This window comes from Zalophus californianus, chromosome 17 (genome assembly GCF_009762305.2).
Source record: "Zalophus californianus isolate mZalCal1 chromosome 17, mZalCal1.pri.v2, whole genome shotgun sequence".
In the NCBI taxonomy this organism is placed as follows: Eukaryota; Metazoa; Chordata; class Mammalia; order Carnivora; family Otariidae; genus Zalophus; species Zalophus californianus.
In genome coordinates, this window is record NC_045611.1 from 59,461,506 (window position 1) to 59,486,469 (window position 24,964).

The following is a 24,964-nucleotide window of genomic DNA, read 5'->3' on the forward strand; positions in this document are numbered from 1 at the left end:
AACTTGACAATGGCAAGGCCTCTTAAGGGCAGCCTAACATCTTTCCCGGGAGTCTTCTTTAACATATGAAAATCCTTTGAAACCTCCCTCTTCCTTACCTCCCCCAACCCCATAGTATATAACCAGCCACCCCTAACAACCCCGGTGCAGCAGCCCTTTCAGCCCCCATGCTTTAATAAAATCATCATTTTGCACCAAAGACGTCTCAAGAATTCTTTCTTGCTCATCAGCTCCAGACCTCACCCCACTGAACCTCCCCTATATTCTAAAACCCAATACACTCAAGTTTATTGAGAAAACTGACATCTATCTCAAATGGAGACCAACCTTTATGCTATTTTAGTTTGGGTCACTGGCTACAACTTTCGCAGTTGCAGAATGTCTAATGAAGAATGTCAGAAACCTCCAGATAAAGGGGCATCTCAATCCCATGTTCTCATGTCCTGGCTGGTAAGTGATTATCATTTATCAGTGATTGCAGGTACAGTTCTGCATAGAGAATTAAGATTATTTTAGCCTGGGTGGCTCCGTCGGTTAAGCGTCTGCCTTGGCCATCAGCCGGGCCTCAGGCTCCCTGCTCAGCAGGGAGTTGCTTCTCCCTCTGCTCCTCCCCCACACCTTATGCTCTCTCTCACTCACTTTCTCACTCTCAAATAAATAAAATCTTAAAAAAAAAAAAGAACACAGGTAGGTAATAGGAAAGAAATTAATTATCTAACAAATAGTACCATAGTCCTACACGACTGCCCCCTCACTTTAGATGCCAATTGCAAGTTCAGGTTGTTACTTGTGCTTCTGAGCAACTGGCTATAAATCAGAAGTTCCCAAGACTCCCTCCTTGGGTTGGACTAATTTGCCAGAGCAGCTCACAGAACTCTTAGAACATTTACTTACTAGAGTACCAGTTTATTATAAAAGGATATAACCCAGGAAGAGATGCAAAGGGCAAGGTATGGGGAAGGGGAATGGAACTTCCATGCTCCCTCTGAGCGTGCCATTCTCCCCACATCTCCATGTATTCACCACCTTGGAACCTGAAACTCCGTCCTTCTGGATTGTTATGGAAGCTTCATTACATAGGTTTGGCTTTGGTGCCCACCACAATGTCCCAGGAGGACAGCATCATTCCAGCCATGTCCTGCCCTGTGGACCTCTCCCCAAGATTGTCCCAGCCCATGGGGCCAGAACTGCTCTGGTACCAAATGTGGGGCATCAGCCTCTAGAGGGAGAAGTATGGACTCGACCTTTGAGCCAGCTTAAAGGACACTGCTTCTGGACTTGAAAGCTGGGATTCAGTGGCTGGTGGCACCTGTGTGCACCTGACCTCTGACATGATAGTGAGGGTCTCCACTTCTGTGAAGAGAGGTAACAAGAGAGCTTAGCATGAAGCTTCAGACCAACCCTGTCCGAGGAGGGCCCCCTAAAAGGACTCAGCCATTTGTATTTTGTATAGTTTTATAGTTTTCTAGCTGTGTCCTCACATGGCCTTTTCCTCCTGGTGTTGATGTCTATTCCTCTTAAAAGGAAGCCAGTTCTAACAGAGTAGGACCCCCACCCTAATGACCTCATTTAACCTTAATTAACTCTTTAAAAGCCCTAGCTCTTAATAAAGTCACTTGGGGGTTAGGGCTTCAACATAGAAAAGGATTATATTACTGTTTCAGTGGTAATAAAAGGCAAAGGAGTTACTTAAGTTAGATGATAAATACGCAAAGACCATTCAACTATTTGAAAGTATCTTCCAAATGCCAATGGCTCACAATAGCTTCTAAAAGTGACTTTTATAGAAACACAATTTCCAAAAGGTGCATTCAGTGATATTTATAGTATTTAACTGTAAATGCATTATTTCCAAGTACTTAAAACAAAAAATTTCTATTAAAAGAAATATTAAAAGGTGCTAAAATGTAGAGTTTAATAAAATAAAATGCATTTATTTCCACTGAGGCTTAGCATTTTATATCATGAGCAATGCTGATTATTTATCCAGCCTGATTAAACCCTCATAGACACATCATCTGGCCTAAGAAAAGTTCTGATCAGGGCGCCTGGGTGCCTCAGTCATTAAGTGTCTGCCTTCAGCTCAGGTCATGGTCTCAGGGTCCTGGGATCAAGCCCCGCATCGGGCTTCCTGCTCCGTGGGAAGCCTGCTTCTCCCTCTCCCACTCTCACACCCCCTGCTTGTGTTCCCTCTCTCACTGTGTCTCTGTCAAGTAAATAAAATCTTAAAAAAAAAAATTCTCTCTCTCCCTCTGTCCCTTCCTGCTGCTACTCTCTCTCTCTCTCTCTAAAATAAATAAGTAAAATTATCAAGGATGTTCATGTTTTCTATACACTATAAGCAATCCAAAGCAGAGTTATTATCATTATTCAGTTTTGAATCAAAATGTCCTGGAAGATTAAATGGTATAAAGCGAGAGCCTACAAATATATAAATTTGACTAAATAAATGATAAGATGTTCTACAGGGGACTTATAGCCCACAAACTACATTTGGAACATTTGTTTTTTTGCCCAGCAGGCAAAACAAAACAGAGACCTGGGTGTCACTGCTAAAGCATGAAAGGATGGAATGTCAGGGAGCCTGAAGACACCAGTGCAGAGGTGTTCATCAGACCATGGTGTGGCTTTATAATCAGGGTTATATAACAATATAAAATAGAAGGCAGAGTAAAAGGAGATAAACATCCACCATGATGAGAATTGTGCTCAGGGCTCTGGCCTCGTGGGAAGGTCTAGGGAAAGGTGGTTGCTGGGAATTTGATGGCCTTGCTGCCTGTGCCACTGCAGGTCAGAAATCATGGAGCCACTTGGCAGGTCGTGAAGTTGGGACACATGTTAATGAAGACCAACATGAATGTGTATATTGGAACAGTACATTTTTCTGGAATGTCTGAAAGACAGTATCTATGAATATTTTTATGTAGTTGTTTTTCCTCTTTCTTGGTCTAGTTCATTCATAGCAATAAGGAATTTAGCAGGAGTTACAGCACCTAGCAAAGGAAACAGCAAAATCCAGTGCACTTTGGGGACATCATTCTTAGCTCCACCCACCTCAAAATACTGGGGCAAAGCTTACTGGCCTGGAAGCCACTTGAGAAGCAGGTAGTGCTGAGACAGATCCTTCTGGCCCTCTGTGAAAATAAAGGACAAGTTTATGTCCAACATCACCTAGAAAATATTTCCTTCCAAAGCTGCCATGGTCTTAAGGAACTCCTGAGAGAGAAGTGCTAAGGAGTTGGCAAAGACAAATTGTTTAACCAAATCTCTTGACAAATAATCTCCCCATCATTGCTACTCAGTCTCTTTGAGTCTCTTTTATAAAATATCTTTATAAAAAGTATTTTTATAAAAAAATCTTTATAAGCCAAATAAAATTGGACACATTGAAACAATTACACTTTCACTCTTCCAACCAGTACACTTCTTGCCTCTACCTTTTAGTTCATAATTTGGGGAGCTTCCTAGGTATGATCTGAAACTGGCCCCCATACACAGAGGACAGAGGTAGACCACTCCACATTGATACGTGGCAGGTTTAAGCATGGGAACTTAACATGTGGAGCTTATCTTGGGTGACTGAAAGATGAACAGATCTCTGCCACTGCCAGCCAGAATCTTGTTTATATAGAAGCCTTAACTGGGTTCAGTTGCATAAACCATCCAGATGGTATCAACAACACTTTACTATCTCAAGGCTGTGTCCTTGGGCAGCTTCTAGTGCAGGGAAGGCAAGCAAAATGGACATTCCGAGGACAGGGTAAGGGTTAAGAAGCCTGATTGCCCAGGTCCATCTCTTGCATCAACTGGTGGTCATGTCTTCCTGATGACTTCCTCCAATACTACCATCTCATTCACACCTGAAATACACACACACACGTACATACATACACATGTATGTATATGTATACATATATGTATATATGTATGGATATATATTTTTTATATTATTTCAGGGTTGGCGTGGGAACACCCTCCTTCGTTGGAACTATTGGTGCAGAATGTAGTTGGTGTCATTAAGTGAGATTTGCTAGACCAGTGCTTGCTCATGGAAACATGTGGTTTGGGAAGAAAGGAGGAGAGGGTCGTAGATAAATAACCTTTGATTCCTGAGTGGTGCATGATCATGGTGGTCACCGTGATATGGAGCAGTAGCTGGGCTGTAATCGGTTACTAAAGATAAACCTTACCAATAGAATTCAGAGATGGATCCAACTCCTGGGGAGTTGGTTCACTGGATGCATAAGTGTAAACCAATGAGAAACAGGCTAAATATTCACAACTAAACTAAAAGGAGAATGCTGGGTCAAACTTCGTTGCTAGACCAAGCTCATATTTCAGTGAGTCTGAGCTCTGCCCACTGGCCTCAAACCAGCCTCCCAAGGAAAAAACTGTGCAGGGATAACAAAGTAATTCTAAGATCTCTGGTCACCAAGATGTTCGTCATCATGGTTGAGGGGCAAAACCAAGAAACTTGAAATGAGGGGGGTAATATGAAGTTCTTTCACTTTATAGATTGGTATTATCAGAACCTTTACTGAAATTATTATGAGAACAAATAATTTGGGGGCTGTCTTTGGTTTTAAATGCTGCAGAATGGAAGAAATGCTTATGTTGATACAGGATCCATGGCTCACTGTGAAATAATCACAGATGGCTGTATGTGATTGAGACACACAGAAGGTAGTCCTTAGGGGAAAGCCAACTGGTAGACTGGAATAAAAGTTACTGAAAGGCATGTTAATCCTGAGAAGGGGTCTGTTTCCCCCTACGAATGCCAAATGGAGCAACCGAGATGAAGCAGCTGATATGCTTGGTATGCAAGCCATGTGGGCCTGACTCTATGACTGGGATACTCACACACTGAATATGCCTGTTACCCAGATGATGGCAATTGCTGTGGTTAAGGGAACCCTTTCACATGGGCACTCCATACAGCCTACTGCTGTAAAACCAAAGGACAGTTCAGGAAGCCTAATCAAAATGCTGTTTCTGGGACGCCTGGGTGGCTCAGTCGGTTAAGCGTCTGCCTTCGTCTAAGGTCATGATCCCAGAGTCCTGGGATCAAGTCTAACATCGGGGGTCCTTGTTCAGCAGGGAGCCTACTGTCCGTTGTGTGCTCTCTCTCTCGTTCACTCTCTCTCTCAAATAAATCAAATCTTGAAAACAAAGAAAACCAAAATGCTGTTTCAACTTCCCCTGATGGGTCTTATAGTCCAGGGCCTGATGGATTCCCTGGGGAATTCTACCAAATATTCAAGAAGAAATAATACCTATTTTCCTGAAGCTTTTTCAAAAAATAGAAACAGAAGGAAAGCTTCCAGACTCATTCTATGAGGCCAGCATTACCTTAATCCCCAAACCAGGCAAAGACCCCAACAAAAAGGAGAATTTCAGACCGATATCCCTGATGAAAACGGAATCCAAAATTCTTTTTTTTAAAGATTTTATTTATTTATTTGACAGAGAAACACAGCGAGAGAGAGGACACAAGTGAGGGAGAGGGAGAAGCAGGCTTCCCGCTGAGCAGGGAGCCCGATGTGGGGCTTGATCCCAGGACCCCAGGATCATGACCTGAGCCAAAGGCAGACGCTGAACGACTGAGCCACCCAGGCGCCCCATGGATTCCAAAATTCTCAACAAAATCCTAGCTAATAAGATCCAACAATACATTAAAAGGATCATCCCCCATGACCAAGTGGGATTTAACCCCAGGATGCAAGGGTGGTCCAACATTCACAAATCAATCGTGACAGAACACATTAATAAAAGAACCATATGGTCCTCTCAATTGATACAACCTTGGCCTCTAACTCTGATGTTGGCGTTGCAGGCTCTGAGGGGCAAGCAAATAACTGACAGTGGAAACTCAGAAGCAGCTGCCCAGTCCTTCATCAGACTGGTGCGTGTGTCAAGGTCACACAGCTATGGAAAGAGAGGCTGCATTGGGACCTGGCATATCTGACTTCCCACCTGGCTCTTTCCAGAGCTCGGTGCTGCCTCCTATGGGAAAAGAAATGGAGCAGGGAGAGAGATGCCGCTTGGAGAGGTGAGCCCTTACCTAGCAAGACCAGGAGCCCAAAGGTCTCTGGCACACATCCAGGTACTGGATCCTCTGGGCTGTGTGCAGCCGACCAGAGTTGAAGTCATAAACACCTGAAAAAGTAAAACTAAGGCATCATATTGACCTTCGGGTTGCTGTCACTCCATTGCTAATGAAGATGCAGAGATCCAACTCTGAATCACCCAGGCTTCTTCAGGTTCAAGCTCTGTGCTGGGCTCAAGGAGGCTGAGGCAGCCTTTGTACGTAATGCTACTGTGGCTGAGAGAAAAGGGGAGGCACTGGAGACGAAAATGGCTTTCCATGAGGACTGTGGGATCAGAGGGCAAGTGGGGAAATGGTCATGATGGTAATTCCAATGAGAATAGCAGTAGCAGTATCTCCTTTGCCCTTGCTATACACCTCCCCTGGGCTGAGGGCTTCAGGAGCTGTGCTAAAGGGATTAAACATACCCAGGTCTGGAGATAGTCATTCAGGTTAACGCAGTTTCTGGAATCCATGCTTGTCTCTTATATGACCCTGGGGAACCAACTTCATCTTTCTGACCCTGGACTTCCCTAGATATACAATAATCATTCCCATTCCCACCTCCTCAGGTTGCTGTGAGAATTAGAAAAGATGCTCACAACGCAAACCCTGGAGTCCTGACACTGGTAAGTGCTCAGGGTGTGAGTCTTAGTAATCCTCACAGGGGCCAACGTAAGCACCATCATCACCTCCATATCAGTCAGGGAGCTGAGGCTTAAGGAGCAATGGCCAGTTGCCCAGATTCCGAGGTGAAGCCCCACCTCCCCCACAGGTGGGTCAGCAGGTTCTAAGAAGCCCCATTTCTTTCTCAAACACACCCAGGGGTGGAGAGCCTTTAGGGCATTGGGGAAACAAAATTGCTTGGCCCAGGGATGTTGCTGCTGGCAGAGGCTGGAGTTGCCCAGGCCTAAAGAGGCCACAGGTAGCCACTGCACAGTGAATGGGTACCTCAGCTCTTAATCTCTTCCAAACGCTATGGAGCAGCCTGCACCTTACGACCCTTTTACACAGGAGGAACCTGAGGCCCACAGAGGGTGGATAGTTCCCTGCATGTCCTGGGACCTGGGATTCCAGCACAGGCTGCCTGGACCCAGGGCTTGGAGATCCTGATCAGTGCCTTATTGTCCTCTCTGTTGGGCTCTGGGACTCAAAAAACCTTCTCCGTCCTGAGTCCATCTTGTGCCCCCAGAGCCCTGCTTCAATCCACCAACCTCCACAATGATAGACCAGGAAAACGGGTGAACACTACAAAGCAAGGATTTATTGATTTATTAAATGTCTGGACTTTAGAAAGCAAAGAAATCAATAATGTAGATTAAAAGTACATTTTTAATACTGGAAGTATTAAAAATGATTCCACAAAGAAAAAAAGCCACAAAATGAGTGAAATTCCAACATATATCTTTGTTGTTTCACATCCTTTTTTAAAAGGAGAATAATCAAAGTTCACAGAATAGGCAGAAAATATGAACAAACATTTTAGCAGAAATATAGATAGCAAATGCACATCTGAAAAAAATGCTCATTGTGACTCCCTAGGGAAATGCAGTTAAAACACTAAGACAGCACTACACACTTTTTTTAAAAAGAGTTAAAATTAAGAACAACTGACCAAACTAAACCATTCGCTAGGATGTGGAGGAAATGCAACTCTCATACACTGCTGGTAAGAATACAAAAAGATGTAATAATTTAGATCACAATTTGCTAATTTCTTTAAGTTAAACATTTATCTACCCTACGAATCAGACTTTCCACTCTGAGTTATTGACAAAAGGTAAGGGAAACACATATCCATATAATTACACACAAATGTTTGTACCAACTTTATTTTCCATAGGCAAAAATTAGAAATACCCAAATATCCATAAACAAATTAATGAGTAAACCAATAGTGCTACCAAAGGTAAGAATATTTCTCAGCCAAAACAAAACAAAACAAAAAACAAGCTACTTCAATACCACTGATGAATCTACATTTATGCAACATAAAAGTAGGAGAAAAAAACCTTTGACTCCTACTACATAAATTATAGAAAACAGAGTTTTCTATTATAACGGAAAGTAAATCAATAGCGACTTGGAGGGCTGGGAAGGCAGGTAGAGAGATTATTAAAGGACATGAGGTAAGTATGCAATTGACACATATGATCACTGTCATGACTATGATGTTCCAGGTGCATAAGTATGTCAAAACTTACTGAAGACTACATTTCCAGTATGTACAGTTTATTACATGTAAATTATACCTTAATAAAGCTTTTCAAAATGATTCAAAATAAGAAATCTCTGTCCAACTCTGTTTGGAAAATAGGTTTTGCAACCCTACATTCACCACACATTCTCGCCCTATGGAGGCCAGTTTTGCTTAGTGAAAGCAATGATAGTGATCAGTGAAGGACTTCCCACCAGAGTCAAAAGGACTGCTGGCTGGGTCACAAAAGCCACATCCCTGGACTTCAGATCCCCCTTTTCTCGATCTGTTTTCCTGCCCGTGCAGCAATGGTCTTGAGGTGAACATCACTGAGAGGATACAGGAATCCAAAAAAACCTTTCCATATTTGCAATGACAGTGACATAAGCTATACAAGATAACCATACCTGGAAGTCCACGGATTGGTGCACACACCAGCTCTGCATTCCCTGTTGCAGAAGTATTTGTGGGTGCACTTTTAGAAGAGGCACATTCCATCTGGTTGGCTGTGGTCTCCTCCAATCCCTATGAAGCCAGTGTTTCTGTAGCAGTTCTGGTTCCCCCTGAACCTTATGGCCTTACAACCAATGACCATCACCTACAGAAATGTGGACATCAGGGTATTATGGCTCTTTGCCAGACCTGGGGAAGGGGTTCCCCTCAACAGTGCTGACGTCCCCCATGATATCCTCTGTGAACAAGGGAAAAAATTCATGCTGCTCCCAGAAGCACCTGAGGTTCTCACACCTGTTCCTCCTCGGGGTGACCTCTGAGACTCCCCAAACTCATGGCATCCAGTCTCAAATAAGGACCAGAAAACCCTGCAGTCTTTCCTAGGAGGATGGGGAGTACAAAATTGGCAAAAACTGGTAAGCTAATTTCTGCCACTGTACTGTCCCCTCTTGAGGCACAGAAAGTTTGAGACCCACCCTAATGAATGTTGTTCACCACTTCATGCTTGTAGACCTCAAAATATAAACCGCCATACATGGTAAATAGAACACCCAAGATTAAAGAGGACTCTAACAATAAGGACTTGTTATTATACAAACCAAACTAATAGGGGCTAGCAATTGTTGAGTTAGTGACTTGGAAGCTGGAAATATTAATCACAAATATCTCCAGAGACCATGTCCCTGCAAATGGTGGTCCTTCTCTGTCAGCTGAACTCATATGATGTTCTCTAGGACTACATGGGTCAGGTCCATGACAATTAGTCAAAAAAAAGTAAATTTGCGTCCCCCTAAGGACTCAGGTTATTCCTAATTTCCTCCAACAAATGAGAATAGAAGTCAGCTTCCCTGAGCACAGTGGGGTGACAAGCATGTCGTGGAGACTTGCCAGGTGGTAGAAGTACAAAGCTCTGGCCACAGACTGGCAGTGACATAAATCTGGAAAGAGCCCTGGGCAGTTTAGAAAATGCAACATAGCCACACATGCTTCCACGTAACTGAAACTTAAGGGAAATCATTCTACTATTGGCATTTGGATGTAGTATATTGAATTCAGACAAATGGTGCCTCACAAAGAGTTTCCTCTGGTGTCATTACATTGAACAAGTAAACTGTACATTTCCTACCCACCTAAGGCCTTTCTCCTGTGTGAACTCTCTGATGCTGAGAAAGATTAGATTTTCGGCTAAAAGATTTCCCACATTCACTGCAGTCATAAGGCCTCTCTCCTGTGTGAACTCTCTGATGATAATGTAGGGTGGAACGAGAGGTAAAGGATTTCCCACACTCACTGCACTCAAAAGGCCTTTCTCCTGTGTGAACTCTCCGGTGAATAATAAGGTGAATTCTTTGGGTAAAGGATTTCCCACATTCGCTGCACTCATGCGGCCTTTCACCTGTGTGAACTCTGCGATGTCGAATCAGTATGGAGCTATTGGTAAAAGATTTCCCACATTCACTACACTCATAAGGCCTTTCTCCAGTGTGAACTCTCTGATGATAACCAAGGGCAGAGACAGAAGTAAAAGATTTCCCACATTCGCTGCACTCATAAGGCCTTTCTCCAGTGTGAACTCTCCGGTGTTTAGAGAGGTATGAATTCTGACTAAAAGATCTCCCACAATCACTACATTCATAAGGCTTTTCTCCAGTGTGAACTCTCTGGTGTTGATTCAACTGGGAACTATCCCTAAAAGATTTCCCACATTCACTGCAGTCAAAAGGCCTTTCTCCTGTGTGAACTCTCTGATGACAACGGAGGGCGGAGGTAGAGGTAAAAGACTTTTCACATTCTCTGCACTCGTAAGGCCTTTCTCCAATGTGAACTTTCTGATGATAACGGAGAGCAGAGCCAGATGTAAATGATTTTCCACATTCATTGCACTCATAAGGCCTTTCTCCTGTGTGAACTCTCTGGTGTATATTGAGGTGATTTCTTTGGGTAAATGATTTCCCACACTCACCGCACTCATAAGGCCTTTCTCCTGTGTGAACTCTACGGTGTCGAATAAGTATCGGTCCATTGGTAAAAGATTTCCCACATTCGCTACACTCATAAGGTTTTTCTCCAGTGTGAACTCTCTGATGATAACAGAGGGCAGAGCCAGAGGTAAAAGATTTTCCACATTCACTACATTCATAAGGCCTTTCTCCTGTGTGAACTCTCTGGTGTTGAGAGAGGTAAGATTTGTGGCTAAAAGATTTCCCACATTCACTGCATTCGTAAGGCCTTTCTCCTGTGTGAACTCTTCGGTGTATAATAAGGTGATTTATTTGGGTAAAAGATTTCCCACAGTCATTACACTCATATGGTCTTTCTCCTGTGTGAATTCTCTGATGATAACGGAGGCCAGAGCTAGAGGTAAAAGACTTCCCACATTCACTACACTTATAAGGTTTTTCTCCAGTGTGAATTCTCTGATGATAACGGAGTGCAGAGCTAGAAGTGAAAGATTTCCCACATTCACTACATTCATAAGGCCTTTCTCCTGTGTGTACTCTCCAGTGTTCAATGAGATCAGATTTTCGTCTGAAAGATTTCCCACATTCAGTGCACTTGTAACTCATTTCTCCAGTGTGAACTGTACGTTGTTGAATAAGGATGGAGCTCTGGCTAAAAGACTGAGCGCATACACGGCACACGTAACAATTTTCTCCAGTGTGACTTCTCTGAGGATGAATGAGGACAAATTTTTGGCTAAAGGATTTCCCACATTTGCTGCATTTGTACTGCCTTGGCCCAGTATGAATTCTTCGATGCTGACTGAGGGTTGAGCTTCCCCTAAAGGATTTTCCACAGTCACTACACACATGAAGCCTATCACCATTGTGGACTCTCTGATGAATCATAAGTGAGGACTTGTACCTGAATGTTTTTCCACATTCAGGGCACACAAAACACTGTCTTCCAGTGTGGACACCCTGGTCCTGAACAAGTGTGTGTTTGGGACCAACGGCTTTCTTGCGTTCTTCCCAGGTGCGATGACTTTTTATGCTTTGAAAAGTCATCCCAGACTCAGTGATTTTATTCTCCCCAGTATGAGTGACCTGTTGTTGATGTTCTGAGGTGGCCAGGAAATCCTTCTCAACCTCACAGGTTAAGGGCTTTCTTGAATCGTGGAAATTGCTGCTCTTCACAAATGAAGCCCTGTCCACACTGCTTCTGAAGGGTTTTTCTCCAATGTGCCGTTTCTCATGCTGTTGAAGGTTTGCACTAGAATAAATCTGTTTCACACATGCCCCATACTTGAACAGCTTCTGGCTGTTTTGTTTTCCCTGGTGCCCAACCAAGTTGAAAATCTCTCTCAAGACTGAACCACACAGCTCACAGGGGTGGGTCTTCTGGGAAGACCGAGGTTCCTTCGGAGTCCTGGCCTGTGACACACCTACAGAAATGCTCTGTTCAAAGGGTACCTCTGCAGCCTCTGTTTGACAGGAGCAACCTGAACACAAAGAAACACTTGTGAAGTACACAATGACTTTATTGGACCAAATTACGACTATACAAATGAAAACCAAAAATGAGCAGGGTAACTATTCTTATGTCAAACAAAGCAGACTTTATTTATTTATTTATTTATTTATTTATTTGAGAGAGAGAGAATGAGAGATAGAGAGCACGAGAGGGAAGAGGGTCAGAGGGATGTGGGACTTGATCCCGGGACTCCAGGATCATGACCTGAGCCAAAGGCAGTCGCTTAACCAACTGAGCCACCCAGGCGCCCAACAAAGTAGACTTTAAAGTCAAAAACTATCATAAGAGACAAAAAAGGTCTCTACAAAATGATAAAGAAGTCAATTCATCAAGATGCTATAACAATAACAAGTATATATGTACCCAATATCCAAGCACCAAAATATATTAAGCAAATACTAACAGAAATAGACAGCAATGCAGTAACAGTAGAGGACTTCAATAACCCATTATCAACAATGGACAGATTATCCAGACAGAAAATCAGTAAGATGTTGGATTTGAGCTGCACTTATACCAAAGGCACCTAACAGACATATACAGAAGATGCCATCCAACTGCAGCAGGATATACATTCTTCTCAAGTACACATGGAACATTCTCTAGGACTCTCTCACATGTTAGGTCATGAAACTTTTTTTTTTTTTTTAAGATTCTATCCATTTATTTGAGAGAGAGTGAGAGCACGAGAGGAGGCAGGATCAGAGGGAGAGGCAGACTCCCCGTTAAGTGGGGAGCCCAATGCAGGACTCAATCCTGGGACTCCGGGATCATGACCCAAGCCGAAGGCAGATGTTTAACTGACTGAGCCACCCAGGCACCCCCCCTTTTTTTAAAGATTTTATTTATTTATTTGGGGTGCCTGGGTGGTTCAGTCAGTTAAGTATCTGCCTTCAGCTCAGGTCATGATCCCAGGGTCCTAGAATCGAGTCCCGCATCGGGCTCCCTGCTCATTGGGGAGTCTGCTTGTCCCTCTATCATGATCTCTCTCTCTCAGATAAATTAAGACTTTATTTGAGAGAGAGAGGGAAAGAAAGCACAGGCAGGGGGAGGGGCAGAGGGAGAAGCAGGCTCCCAGCCAAGCAGGGGTTTGATCCCAGGACTCTGGGATCATGACCTGAGCTAAAGGCAGATGCTTAACCAACTGAGCCACCCAGGCACGCCATGAAACAATTCTTAACATTTAAGAAGACTAAAATCATATCAAGTATCTTTTCCAAGTACATGGCAAGAAACTAGAAATCATTAACAGAAGGAAAGCTGGAAAATATCACAAACATGTGGAATTTAAACAGCATTCTTTTTTTTTTTAAGATTTTATTTATTTCAGAGAGAGAGAGAATGAGAGATAGAAAGCACAAGAGGGAAGAGGGTCAGAGGGAGAAGCAGACTCCCTGCTGAGCAGGAAGCCCAATGTGGGACTCGATCCCGGGACTCCAGGATCATGACCTGAGCCGAAGGCAGTCGCTTAACCAACTGAGCCACCCAGGTGCCCCTAAACAGCATTCTTCTGAACAAAGAATGGGTCAAAGAAGAAATTGAGAAATCTATGTAGGCAAATGAAATTAGAAATGTAACACATTAAAACTTACGGGATGCAAGAAAATAAGTTTTAAGAGGGAAGTTTATACCAATAAATGTCTACATTAAGAAAAAAGAAAAATCTCAAAGAAAGAACTTAATACCTCAACGTATGAGAAAAAGAACAAAATAAGGTCAAAGCAGAAAGAAGCAAATAACAAAGACCAGAGCAGAAACAAATGAAATAGACACTAGAAAAACAACAGAAAAAGATCCATGAAACTAAGAGTTGGGTTTTTGAGAAGATAAACAAATTGACAAACCTTTAGTTAGACTAAGAAAAAAAGAAAGACTCAAAGTCAGAAATGAAAGAGGAAACATCACAATTGATACTGCAGGGATACAAGCTATCAAGAGACTACAATGAACAGTTATATGCCAACAAATTGGATAACCTAGAATGGACAAATTCACAGAAACATACAAACTACCAAACCAAAAAAAGAAAGAAAGAAAGAAACATACAATCTGACAATACTGAATAATAAAGAAATAGAAAATGTGATTAGACTCATAACTGGTAAGGAGAAAATCTCCCACAAAGAAAAGCCCAGGACCAGACAGAATCACAAGGAATCCCACTACATATTTAAAGAGTTAACACCATCTTTTTTATTTTTAAGATGTATTTATTTTAAAGAGAGACAGAGCATGAGCAGGGGGAGGGGCAAAGGGAGAGGGAAAGAGAATTTCAAGCTGACTCTTCACTGAACATGGAGCCCCAGGCCAAGCTCGATCTCACCACCCTGAGATCATGACCTGAGCTGAAATCAACAGTGAGATGCTCAACAGCTGCACAGGCATCCCCACTATCCTTCTTAAAGTCTTCCAAACAACTGAAGGGGGAACACTTCCCAACTCACTTTGTAAGGCCAGCATTACCCTGATATCAGAGGCATTTAAGGACAATGCAAGAGAAGAAAATTACAGGCCAATATCCCTGATGAACATAAATGCAAAACTCATAAAAAAAAAAATCCTTGCAAACCAAATCCCAAAGCACATTACAAGCATCATATACTACAATCAATCAGGATTTATCCCTGAGATGCAAGGATAGTTCAACATGTGTAAACCAATACACAAGATACACCACCATAACTGAATAACAGTTTAAAGGGTAAAAATCATATAGCCATATCAATAGATGCAGAAAAAGCATCTGGCAAAATTCAATATGCTTTCATGGTAAAAAATCACAAAAAAATTAGATATATAAGCAAACGACCTCAATATATCTGACAGCCCCACAGCTAACATCATATTCAATGATCAAAAGCTAAAAGTTGGGGCGCCTGGGTGGCTCAGTCGTTAAGCGTCTGCCTTCAGCTCAGGTCATGATCCCAGGGTCCTGGGATTGAGCCCCACATCGGGCTCCCTGCTCCGCAGGAAGCCTGCTTCTCCCTCTCCCACTGCCTCTGCTTGTGTTCCCTCTTTCGCTGTGTCTCTCTCTGTCAAATAAATAAAATCTTTAAAAAAAAAAAAAAAAAAAGCTAAAAGTTTCCCTCTCCCCCTCCCCCGCCCCCAGCCTGTGGCATCAGGAACAAGACAAGGTGCCCACTCTCTCCACTTTTATTCAACACAGCATTGGAAATCCTAGCCCTGTGTAATTAAGGAAGAAAAATAAATAAAAGGCATCCAAATCAGAATAGAAGAAGTAAAATTATCTGTTTGCAGGTGACATAATCTTACATATAGAAAACTATAAAGAATCCACCAAAACACTGGGACGCCTGGGTGGCTCAGTTGGTTAAGTGTCTGCCTTCAGTTCAAGTCATGATCCCAGGGTCCTGAGATGGAGCCCCACACTGGGCTCCTTGTTCAGCAGGGAGCCTGCTTCTACTTCTGCCTGCCACTCTCCCTGCTTATGCTCTGTCTCTGACAAATGAAATCTTAAAAGAAAAATCTATCAAGCAATGTTCCATCTTTTTCTTTAAGATTTTATTTATTTATTTGACAGAGAGAACAAGAGAGCACTAGCCGGGGGAACAGTAGAGGGAGAGGGAGAAGCAGGCCTCCCGCCAAGCAGGGAGCCCGATGCTGGGCTCGATCCCAGGACCCTGAGATCATGACCTGAGCCGAAGGCAGATGCTTAACCATCTGAGCCACCCAGGCGCCCCAAGCAATGTTCCATCTTAAAAAAAAAAAAAAAAATACTACCAAAATACTATTAAATAAATGAATTCAGTAAAGTTGCAGGATTAAAAAAAATTAATATACAGAACTAAGCTGCATTTATATACAAATAATAAATTATCTGAAAAAAAATTGAGAAAACAATCCCACTTACAATAGCATCAAAAAGAATAAAATACTGAAGGAAATTTAACCTAGGAGGTGAAAGATCTATACCCTAAAAATTATAAGAAACTGATGAAAGAAAGTGAAGACAGATGGAAAGATATCCAATGTTCTTGGATTGGAAGAATATTGTTAAAATGTCCATTTTACTCACAGCAATCTGCCCAGAGCAATCTACAGATTCAATGCAATCCATGACAAAATTCCACTGACGTTTTTCACAGAAACAGAAAACAGTCCTAAAATTTGTATGGAACCACAGAGAACTCCAAATAGCCAAAGCAATCTTGAAAAAGAACAAAGCTGGAGACATCACACTTCTTGATTTCAAAATATTCCAAAGCTATAATAATCAAAACAGTATGGTACTAGCATAAAAACAGGCCAATGGAACAGAATAGAGAGCCCAGAAATAAACCCATGCACACATGGTCAACCAATCTTTGACAAGGACACCAAAAACACAGTGAGGAAAGGACAGTCTCTTCAATAAATAGTGATGGAAAAAGGAAAAAAGGGGATCTCCACCCTGGGTCTTAAAATAAGAGGGAAGGTGTGGGGAAAACTTGGCCAAGCCCGCCAGCTAGTTTGGGAAGCTAGACCAGCTGCTGGTGAGTGTGGACATTCTGGGCTTACATCCACTCCCCGCCCCAAGTTTTCCATATGTATTTTGGGGGACCAGCAACACTGTGATGAGGCCAAGGCTGTGGATATTCTCCATATAGACACAGGCGCTGAAGGAACTCCACAAGAATAAAAAAAAATTATTCAAGAAGCTGGCCAAGAAATATGATGCATTTTTGCCTTCAGAATCTCTGATCAAGAAGATCCCACAAATCCTGGGCTGAGGCCTGAATAAGGCTGACAAGTTCCCTTCCTTGCTGACTCACAATGAGAACACGTGGCCAAAGTGAATGAAGTTAAGTCCACCAGCAAACTCCAGATGAAGAAGGTCCTGTGTCTGGCAGTGGCTATTGGCCATATGAAGATGACAGATGATGAGCTTGTGTACAACATCCACTTAACTGTCAATTTCCTGGTGTCAAGACTCAAGAAGAACTGGCAGAACATCGGAGCTTTATACATTAAGAGCACCACGGGCAAGCCCCAGAGCCTTTACCAAGACACAGCTTAATAAATCCTAGTGCTACCAATAAAAAAAAGAAGAAAAAAGGAAACTGGACCCTTATCTTACACCACTCACAAAAATTAACTTGAATTGGAGTAAGAACTTAAACATAAGGCCTGAAATAATAAAACTTTTTTTTTTTTTAAGATTTCTTTGAGAGTGAGCAAGCGCACACACATGCTGAAGTGAGTGGGGGGAGGGGGAGAAGGAAAGAAAATTCAGACTCCCTGCCAAGCATGGAGCCCAACACAGGACTCAATTCCATGACCACGATGCATAAGATCACGACCTAAGCCAAAACCAAAAGTCAGACGCCCAACCAAATGAGCCGCCCAGATGCCCCTGAAATTATAAACTTTTAGAAGAAAACACAGGGAAAAAAGCTCCTTGACATTAGTGTTGCCAATGATTTTTTGGATATGGCACCAACAGCAAAGGCAACAAAAGCAAAAATAAACAAGTGGAACTGTATCAAACCAAAAATTTCTGCAATGCAAGGGAAACAACAAAATGAAAAGGCAACCTAAGGAATAGGAGAAAATATCTGCAAAAGATCTGACAAGAGATTAATAAACAGAATATATAAAGAACTCATAAAACTCAACAACAACAGGGGCACCTGGGTGGCTCAGTCGGTTAAGCGTCTGCCTTTGGCTCAGGTCATGATCCCAGGGTCCTGGGACTGAGCCCATGTCGGGCTCCCTGCTCAGCAGGGAGCCTGCTTCTCCCTCTGCCCCTCCCCCGCTTGTGTTTTCTCTTGCTCTCTGTCAAGTAAACAAAATCTTAAAACATCCTCAACAATAACAACAACAAAACCAAATAATCCAATTAAAAATAGGCAAAGGACCTCAACAAACATTTACCCAAAGACACACAAATGACCAACATGTACATGAAAAGATGCTCAACATCACTAATATCAGAAAAATGCAAATCTATTTTTTTAAAGATTTTATTTACTTGAGAGAGAGAGAGAGAACACAAGCAGGGGGAGGGGCAGAGGGAGAGGGAAAAGCAGACACCCCTGCTGAGCAGGAAGCCCCATGCCGGGCTCGATCCCAGAACCCTGAGATCATGACCCGAGCCAAAGGCAGATACTTAACCACTTAACCGACTGAGCCACCCAGGCGCCCCAGAAAAATGCAAATCTAAATCACAATATAACCTCACGCCTATTAAGATGGCTATTATCAAAAAGCAAGAGGTAACTGTTGGTGAAGAATGTGAAGAAAAGAAACCCTTATACACAGCTGGTAAGATAAATTGGTATAGACATTGGTACAGAATGGAAGATCTTTAAAGAATTAAAAATAGGGGTGCCTGGCTGGCTCAGTCCAAAGAACATGCAACTCTTTACCTCTGGATTGTGTTTGAGCCCCACGCGGGGTATAGAGATTACTTAAAAATAATAAAAAATCTTAAAAAAAATGAAAAATGAACTATGATATGGTTCAATAATTACACTGCTCCCGTGTTTACTGCATTATTCACAATAGCCAAGGAATGGAAACAACCTAAGTATCTTTCTATGGATGAATGACAAATAAAGCCTGGTATATATACACAATGGAGTAGTATTCAGCCATAAAAAAGGAAATCGTGCATTTACGACAACATGGATAAACTTGGAGGACAAAATGCAAAGTGAAGTAAGCAAGCAAGACAAAATACCACATGGTATCACTTACATGTGGACTTAAAAAAAAGGCCGTCTCCGCCGCCAGCGTGGCCAGGGTCGCTCGCCTCCCTCCCACATGCCTGGGGCCGGCCAGGCCGCTCCCACTGCAGGCCCAGCAAGGGAGCAGGCTCTGTGTGCTCTGTGCCGAGGAGCAGCGGGACGCAGGCCAGGCCACCACCGCTGAGCTCCCGGCCCTTGGAGGCAGCGCCCAGGCCGGCTCCATTTTGTGAGGGGAGCCGGACGGAGGCCCTGGCCCAGGCCCTGGCCCCAGCGTCCCCGACCCTGCGCCCTTGGCCGGGCCGCCTCGTGGAGTCCCCAGGGGTGCCCCCCTCCCACCGGCCTGCTCGTGGGGGTGTGGCAGGGCAGCTTTGTCTGCCCTGGTGCCCCGGGTGGCTGGCAGGCGTGGGGCACGGGCCCAGGGCCTGGGTGGGTGAGTCAGGGGACGCGTGCCGGGGTGGCCGCCCTGCACTGGCAGTACTGACAGTCGGCCGGCCTGGGCGGTGGGGCCGGGTCCAGCCCACACACCTTCGTGGGGAGGAAGCGGGGTTCCCAGGAGGAAGGAGTAGATTTGGTTTCCCTGCAGTCTGGCTTACACGTAAAGAATGCACCCATCTGGCGGCTTGCGGTCCCTGGACTTGCAAGGTTGAAATTGGGCAAAGATTAGATCCCTTTTTGGAAAGGTGTTCCTGAACACCACTGACAACACGGTTCTGACAGTATTTCATGACAATGGATGGCAACAGTGCTCCAACTAGGCATCTCTGCAGACCACATCGGAGGAAGCCACCATGTGATACAGCCTCGTGATGATACCGAGGACGGCATGAATGATTATAAGACACAAATGATTCAAAAGAAAGTTTCAGAGAAAAGATATCTATCTTCCAATTGCGAATGTTGCAAGGATAATGAAAAATTCCATACCTCAAATGGGAAAGATTGTAAAAGATGTCAAAGACCATGTTCAACAATGTGTGAGTTCATCAGCTTTATAACATCTGAAGCAAGTGAAAAATGCCATCAAGAGAAACGGAGGACAATCAAGAGAGAAGATACTCTCTTTGCCATGTCGACCTTATGCTCTGACAGTTACATGGAACCTCTAAAATGATACCTTCAGAAATTCAGAGAGGCTATGAAGGAGAGAAAGGAATTCGGGGAATAGTCACAGCTACAGATGGACTAAGTGAAGAACTTACAGAGGAGGCATTTACTAACCAGTTACCAGCTGGCTTAATAATTGCAGAGGGTCAACAACCAAATGTTATGGTTTATACAATGTCATATCAATAGATTTCTGGTGTTCTACAGATTCAGTTTTCATGATCTGAAGAAACGGTGGCATGGGGAGTGGAGAGAAGCAAAAGAGTCTGTACAATTCTGGGGCGCCTGGGTGGCTCAGTCGTTAAGCATCTGCCTTCAGCTCAGGTCATGATCCCAGGGTCCTGGGATCGAGCCCCGCATCAGGCTCCCTGTTCCGCGGGAAGCCTGCTTCTCCCTCTCCCACTCCCCCTGCTTGTGTTCCCTCCCTTGCTGTGTCTCTCTGTCAAATAAATAAATAAAATCTTTAAAAAAAAAAAAGAGTCTGTACAATTCTGGAAACAGAGACATTAGAAGGAAGTGACTGGGGAAAAGAGGCCTCTTTGTATATTAAATAGCTGTAATGTAGCTTCCTGATGCTTGACTAATTGAGCTGTTAATTCTGACTTGACAATCTTTTACATGAATGATTTTGAAGAAAAATTTGGATTTTAAAGGTATTAAAATATTTTTGTTTTGTACCCAAAAAAAAAAAAAATTCAACCCACAGAAACAAAGAGTAGAATGGCAGGGGCTGGGGACTACAGGAAACAGGGAGATACTGGTCAGTTACAAGCTGGTTAAGTTCTGTGAATCTAATGTACAGCATAGTGATTATAGTTAATAATGCTGAGTTGTATACTTGCATTTGCTAAGAGAATAGATCTTAAGTGTTCTTACACACCTAAAAAAGGTAAATATGTAAAGTAATGGATATGTTAATTAAGCTGTTTGAATGTACGAATGTAACACGTTCATAATGTATATGAATATCAAGTCATAACACTGTATACTTTAAAGATAAATATATACAATATTATTTGTCAATTACATCTCAATAACGCTGATAAAAAGAAAAAAGGAAAGAAATCAGAACACTATACACAGAACAGTACAGGATAGTCTTAAAAAAAGTTCATGGTCCAGGTAGGTAATGACCATGATAATATCTGCAATTCCCAGCATAGGGAAGCACAACGAAATGTCAGATAAAAAAAGGAAACAAAACCAGGGACACAAAACTAACATAGACCTAGAGAGATGACCTGGTCAAGGAGAGGACAAACAAGATGCCATCCACTAGCCTCACTACAAGACTACTGAACTCAAATTCTTCCTGTGAGGGTTCAGTACAAACAGTACTGGGCCTGTGGGGAGAAAAGAGGGAGGTGCAAAAACACAGCCCTACCAAAGACAGCAACTATCCAAGAAACTGTTGAAGCAAACAGTACTTATGGTCCACATGTTAAAAAGGACAGAGCACCCCCTGGGAAAAGAGAAGCATGGGGTAATGCAAAACCTAGTTTACACCACTGGGGAAGGGGAGGGTCTTACCCAGTGAGGATGTAAGTGCAAAGTTCTCCAGCATCACATCCAGGTACAGGCATCTCTGAGCCTCATTAAGGAGACCCCATTCCTCCTGCGAGAAGTACACAGCAACATCCTCAAAGGTCACGCCACCCTATCAAGAACGGGACGGATAAAACCATGAACATTCTCTCTGAGAACCCACACTCCATCTCCCATACATCTACGCCACATTTATCCTCTTCCAGAGCTCCCCACCCCAGAGGAGGTACCAGGCCTTAGAGCCACTGATGGCTGTTCTCTCCTCATGATCCCATTCATCACTATATTCAGCCCTCAGCAACAACAGGCAGGGGGGGCAGATAAATGTCATACAAGCTTTGGGCCTGGTCTGCTGGGCCCCATCTCTCCTACCAAGCAATTCCCCTACAGCTCACAGATTGTACATACAAGAGGATAGCCACGTGGGCTCATGCTTCACCCTGAGGTTCCCAATAGGGCCCCAGGGCCCTCAGCTCATACTTACTCTCAATGTGCACATCATTCAGTAGACCAAACCTCTCTCACATCTTCAGATCCCTCAAATGCATTCCCAAAGCTTTGTCATCTCCGTGCCCCACGCCACAGGCATGTCCCTGGACTAACCCATGCACTGGGCACATGGCATCCAGAGTGCTTGAAAATTTCAAACATGATCTAGTATAGCCCCTGTCCTTTGATGGATCCCACTGAAAGCACCAAATGCTGCTTTGAAGGCCTGTCCATCTACCTGTGGTCTTTGCTTTAATATTGTCACCCAGAACCATAAGTAAATTTCAGATACCTCTGACCCTGATACTTCTGTGCTTCCCTTCCTGTCCCTCAGCAGCAATAACCCTCCTTTCTCCACTTAACCTTCATTAAAAGCACATCAAAACCCCATTGGTGGGCGCTTGGGTGGCTTAGTCATTAAGCGTCTGCCTTCAGCTCAGGTCATGGTCCCAGGGTCCTGGGATCGAGCCCCGCATTGGGCTCCCTGCTCCACGGGAAGCCTGCTTCTCCCTCTCCCACTCCCCCTGCTTGTGTTCCCTCTATCGCTGTGCCTCTCTGTCAAATAAATAAATAAAATCTTTAAAAAAAAACAACAAAAAAACACCCATTGGTCTCCGTGCCAGGCACAGTGACCCTCACAAATGAACAAATTTCCCCAGACCTTATCCACCAGCAAGACTGAAACACCACAGATGCCATAAAAGCCCACCACAAAATTCTGGTGAATCTGTACAGTAGTGAATAAACAATAGGCCTGGCCTCACTATCATCTTGATTCACTTACTACTCTGTCTACATAACCATCTCATGTCCACTCATCCCAGGGAAGTCTTGGCTGCCTGCCAGATCATCCTCTCTCCCACACTGCTTCCACTGTCAACTCTCTCCCTTGGCATGCACCCTCTTCTTTCTAACCCACTAACAGCATTACCACCACAACACCACAACCTGCACAACCCCTCCTATATGTGATCCAAATCTCCACCTTGGTCCACACAATAGCCATCACTTTTGGATGTCTCTATCCTGGACCTTTCCCCAGATTCCAGACCTGTGTGTCCAGCGGCCCATCTGATGCTTTTACTCAGTTCTCTGAAACCTCCAATTCTTTTTTTTTTTTTAAAGATTTTATTTATTTATTTGAGAGAGAGAGAATGAGAGATAGCGCGAGAGGGAAGAGGGTCAGAGGGAGAAGCAGACTCCCCGCTGAGCAGGGAGCCCGATGTGGGACTCGATCCTGGGACTCCAGGATCATGACCTGAGCCGAAAGCAGCCGCCCAACCAACTGAGCCACCCAGGCGCCCCTGAAACCTCCAATTCTTAATAGCCAAAAACCTTAAGAAAATTCTCAGTGGAAATTAACCTACCACCGACGTCCCCATCCCAGTTGATGGACCTTCCATAGCTTCAGCTGCTAGGACCAAAAAACCTGAGATCCTCCCTGAGTCCTCCTTTCTCTCCCTCATCTACAACATCCAAAAGTCTACATGGCCCTTCTTAAAAAATGGACAGAAGTCCAACCCCTTCTTCTACCTCCACAGCCACCACTCCTATCCATCAACACTCAACTGGATTGTAGCAATTGCCTCCACCTGGGTTCCCTGTCTCCTCCCTTAACCCCATAATCTGTTCTCCACTGTGCAACCAGATGGAGCCTGTTAAACCTGGGTATCACCAACTCTCTCCTCCTATCCAAACTTCCCATTACGTACCCAACAGATGCCCAAGTTCTCAGGCAGCCCACATTACAGGCCTGACTCTTGATCTCCTGCTCTTTGTTCTTAACAGAAAGAATGAAGACCTGCTATACCCTGTTTCTAACTCGGGCACGCCTCCAAGCATTTACCCAAACTGGTAACTGTTCCTGAGATAACTTTCCACCCCTGTTTACATTGGCTGATAAAACCGAGAACACCTCCGTGTAACCCCTGGCCTGCATTCAGGACCCTGAACCTGGGGTATCTCGAAGGTCCCAGACCCAACCGCTGGGAAAATCCGTCAAAGTTTCAGGATACCAAAATCCCATTCACCACAGAGGTGGTGCCAGCGCAAGCGAGGGACTGGGAGACCCTCTCCCTCCTTGTGTAGGTGCCGTGAGTGCTTTTTCAGCCTCCAAAACCGTGGGAAGGAGGTAGCCGAGTGAGCTGTTAACGGACAAACCTCTGCCTCAGCGCTCCTCCCACCAGCTCTACGACCTCCGACAAGAACTCCACTCCCGGTGCCCGCTGGTCTTCATCACCCCGGTCCCAACCTCTTCTCCCTCGAGCAGCTTCTGGAAAGCCGTTAACACCCTAACACTGACTGTGTCCCTCTTCTGTTCACGACCCCCCAGGGCCCTCGGAACAGAGGGACGCACCTCGGCCCGCCAGTCCCGGCGCGACCCCGCCTCACGCCCTCTGTCCCCTGCGGGCAGCCTCCTCCCGCCTCAGGCCCCCCGGCCCGGAGCCCGCTCCTCACGCCGGCACGCCGGCGCTCGCACACGGGGCCCCCGCCCCCCGCCGCCGCCCCGTCCGACACCCGGCCGTGGCTCGAGCCTTTAGGGTCTCGGTGGGGGGAGGGTCCGGGGGACGAGCGTTTACCTGAGCCGGGTCCCCGGGCGCGGCCGCAGCCATCGGACTCGGTGGGCGGAGCGGACCGGCGGTCCCTGTCCCGGCCCCGGAGCGAAGCAGCCCGGGCGGCGTCGCTGAGCAGCGGACCCAAGTCTGTGCGGCGGGGACAGCGCCTCCTCCCGCCCGTTCTCTGGTCGCGTCACCACAACCCACACCCAGCGGTCCGGAACCTCGGACCGGGTGAAAGAACCAGCGAGAAGCTGAAACGACCAGGATGATGAGGACCGGAAGTCCCGCCCCGAGGCGATGCGCACGGTCGGAAATCCCTCATGTTGGCTCCTCATTGGCTCATGACTGCGGCCTCCCATCGCAGGATCTT

At 44.6% G+C, this 24,964-nt stretch overlaps 1 protein-coding gene and 1 pseudogene across 2 annotated transcripts; one reads left to right on the top strand and one right to left on the bottom strand.

The window, feature by feature from the left end:
- Window positions 1-7,308: 7,308 nt before the first annotated feature.
- LOC118355920 (zinc finger protein 256-like) lies at window positions 7,309-24,747 on the bottom strand. Of its 2 annotated transcripts, XM_035725107.1 has the most exons (4): window positions 24,616-24,747; window positions 21,533-21,659; window positions 10,699-12,177; window positions 7,309-8,880 (listed from the first exon to the last, which is right to left on the bottom strand). In XM_035725107.1, the coding sequence occupies exons 1-4, from the start codon at window positions 24,646-24,648 to the stop codon at window positions 8,861-8,863; spliced, it is 1,659 nt and encodes a 552-aa protein (XP_035581000.1). In that variant the 5' UTR covers window positions 24,649-24,747; the 3' UTR covers window positions 7,309-8,860. The 2 variants fall into 2 exon arrangements, with proteins under 2 accessions (XP_035581000.1, XP_027476105.2); XM_027620304.2 differs by having other exon boundaries at window positions 7,310-12,177.
- On the top strand, window positions 19,622-20,224 carry LOC113936743 (annotated as a pseudogene).
- Window positions 24,748-24,964: the final 217 nt, after the last annotated feature.

Bases quoted from the DNA above. Each gene is read 5' to 3' on its own strand.
- LOC118355920 (XM_027620304.2), bottom strand. From the start codon at position 24,648: ATGGCTGCGGCCGCGCCCGGGGACCCGGCTCAG. The intron at 21,660-24,615 runs GTAAACGCTCGT...CGTTCTTGATAG, and splicing joins CGCCCGGGGACCCGGCTCAG to GGTGGCGTGACCTTTGAGGA. The intron at 12,178-21,532 runs GTAAGACCCTCC...CTTTGTGTTCAG, and splicing joins TGCACTTACATCCTCACTGG to GTTGCTCCTGTCAAACAGAG.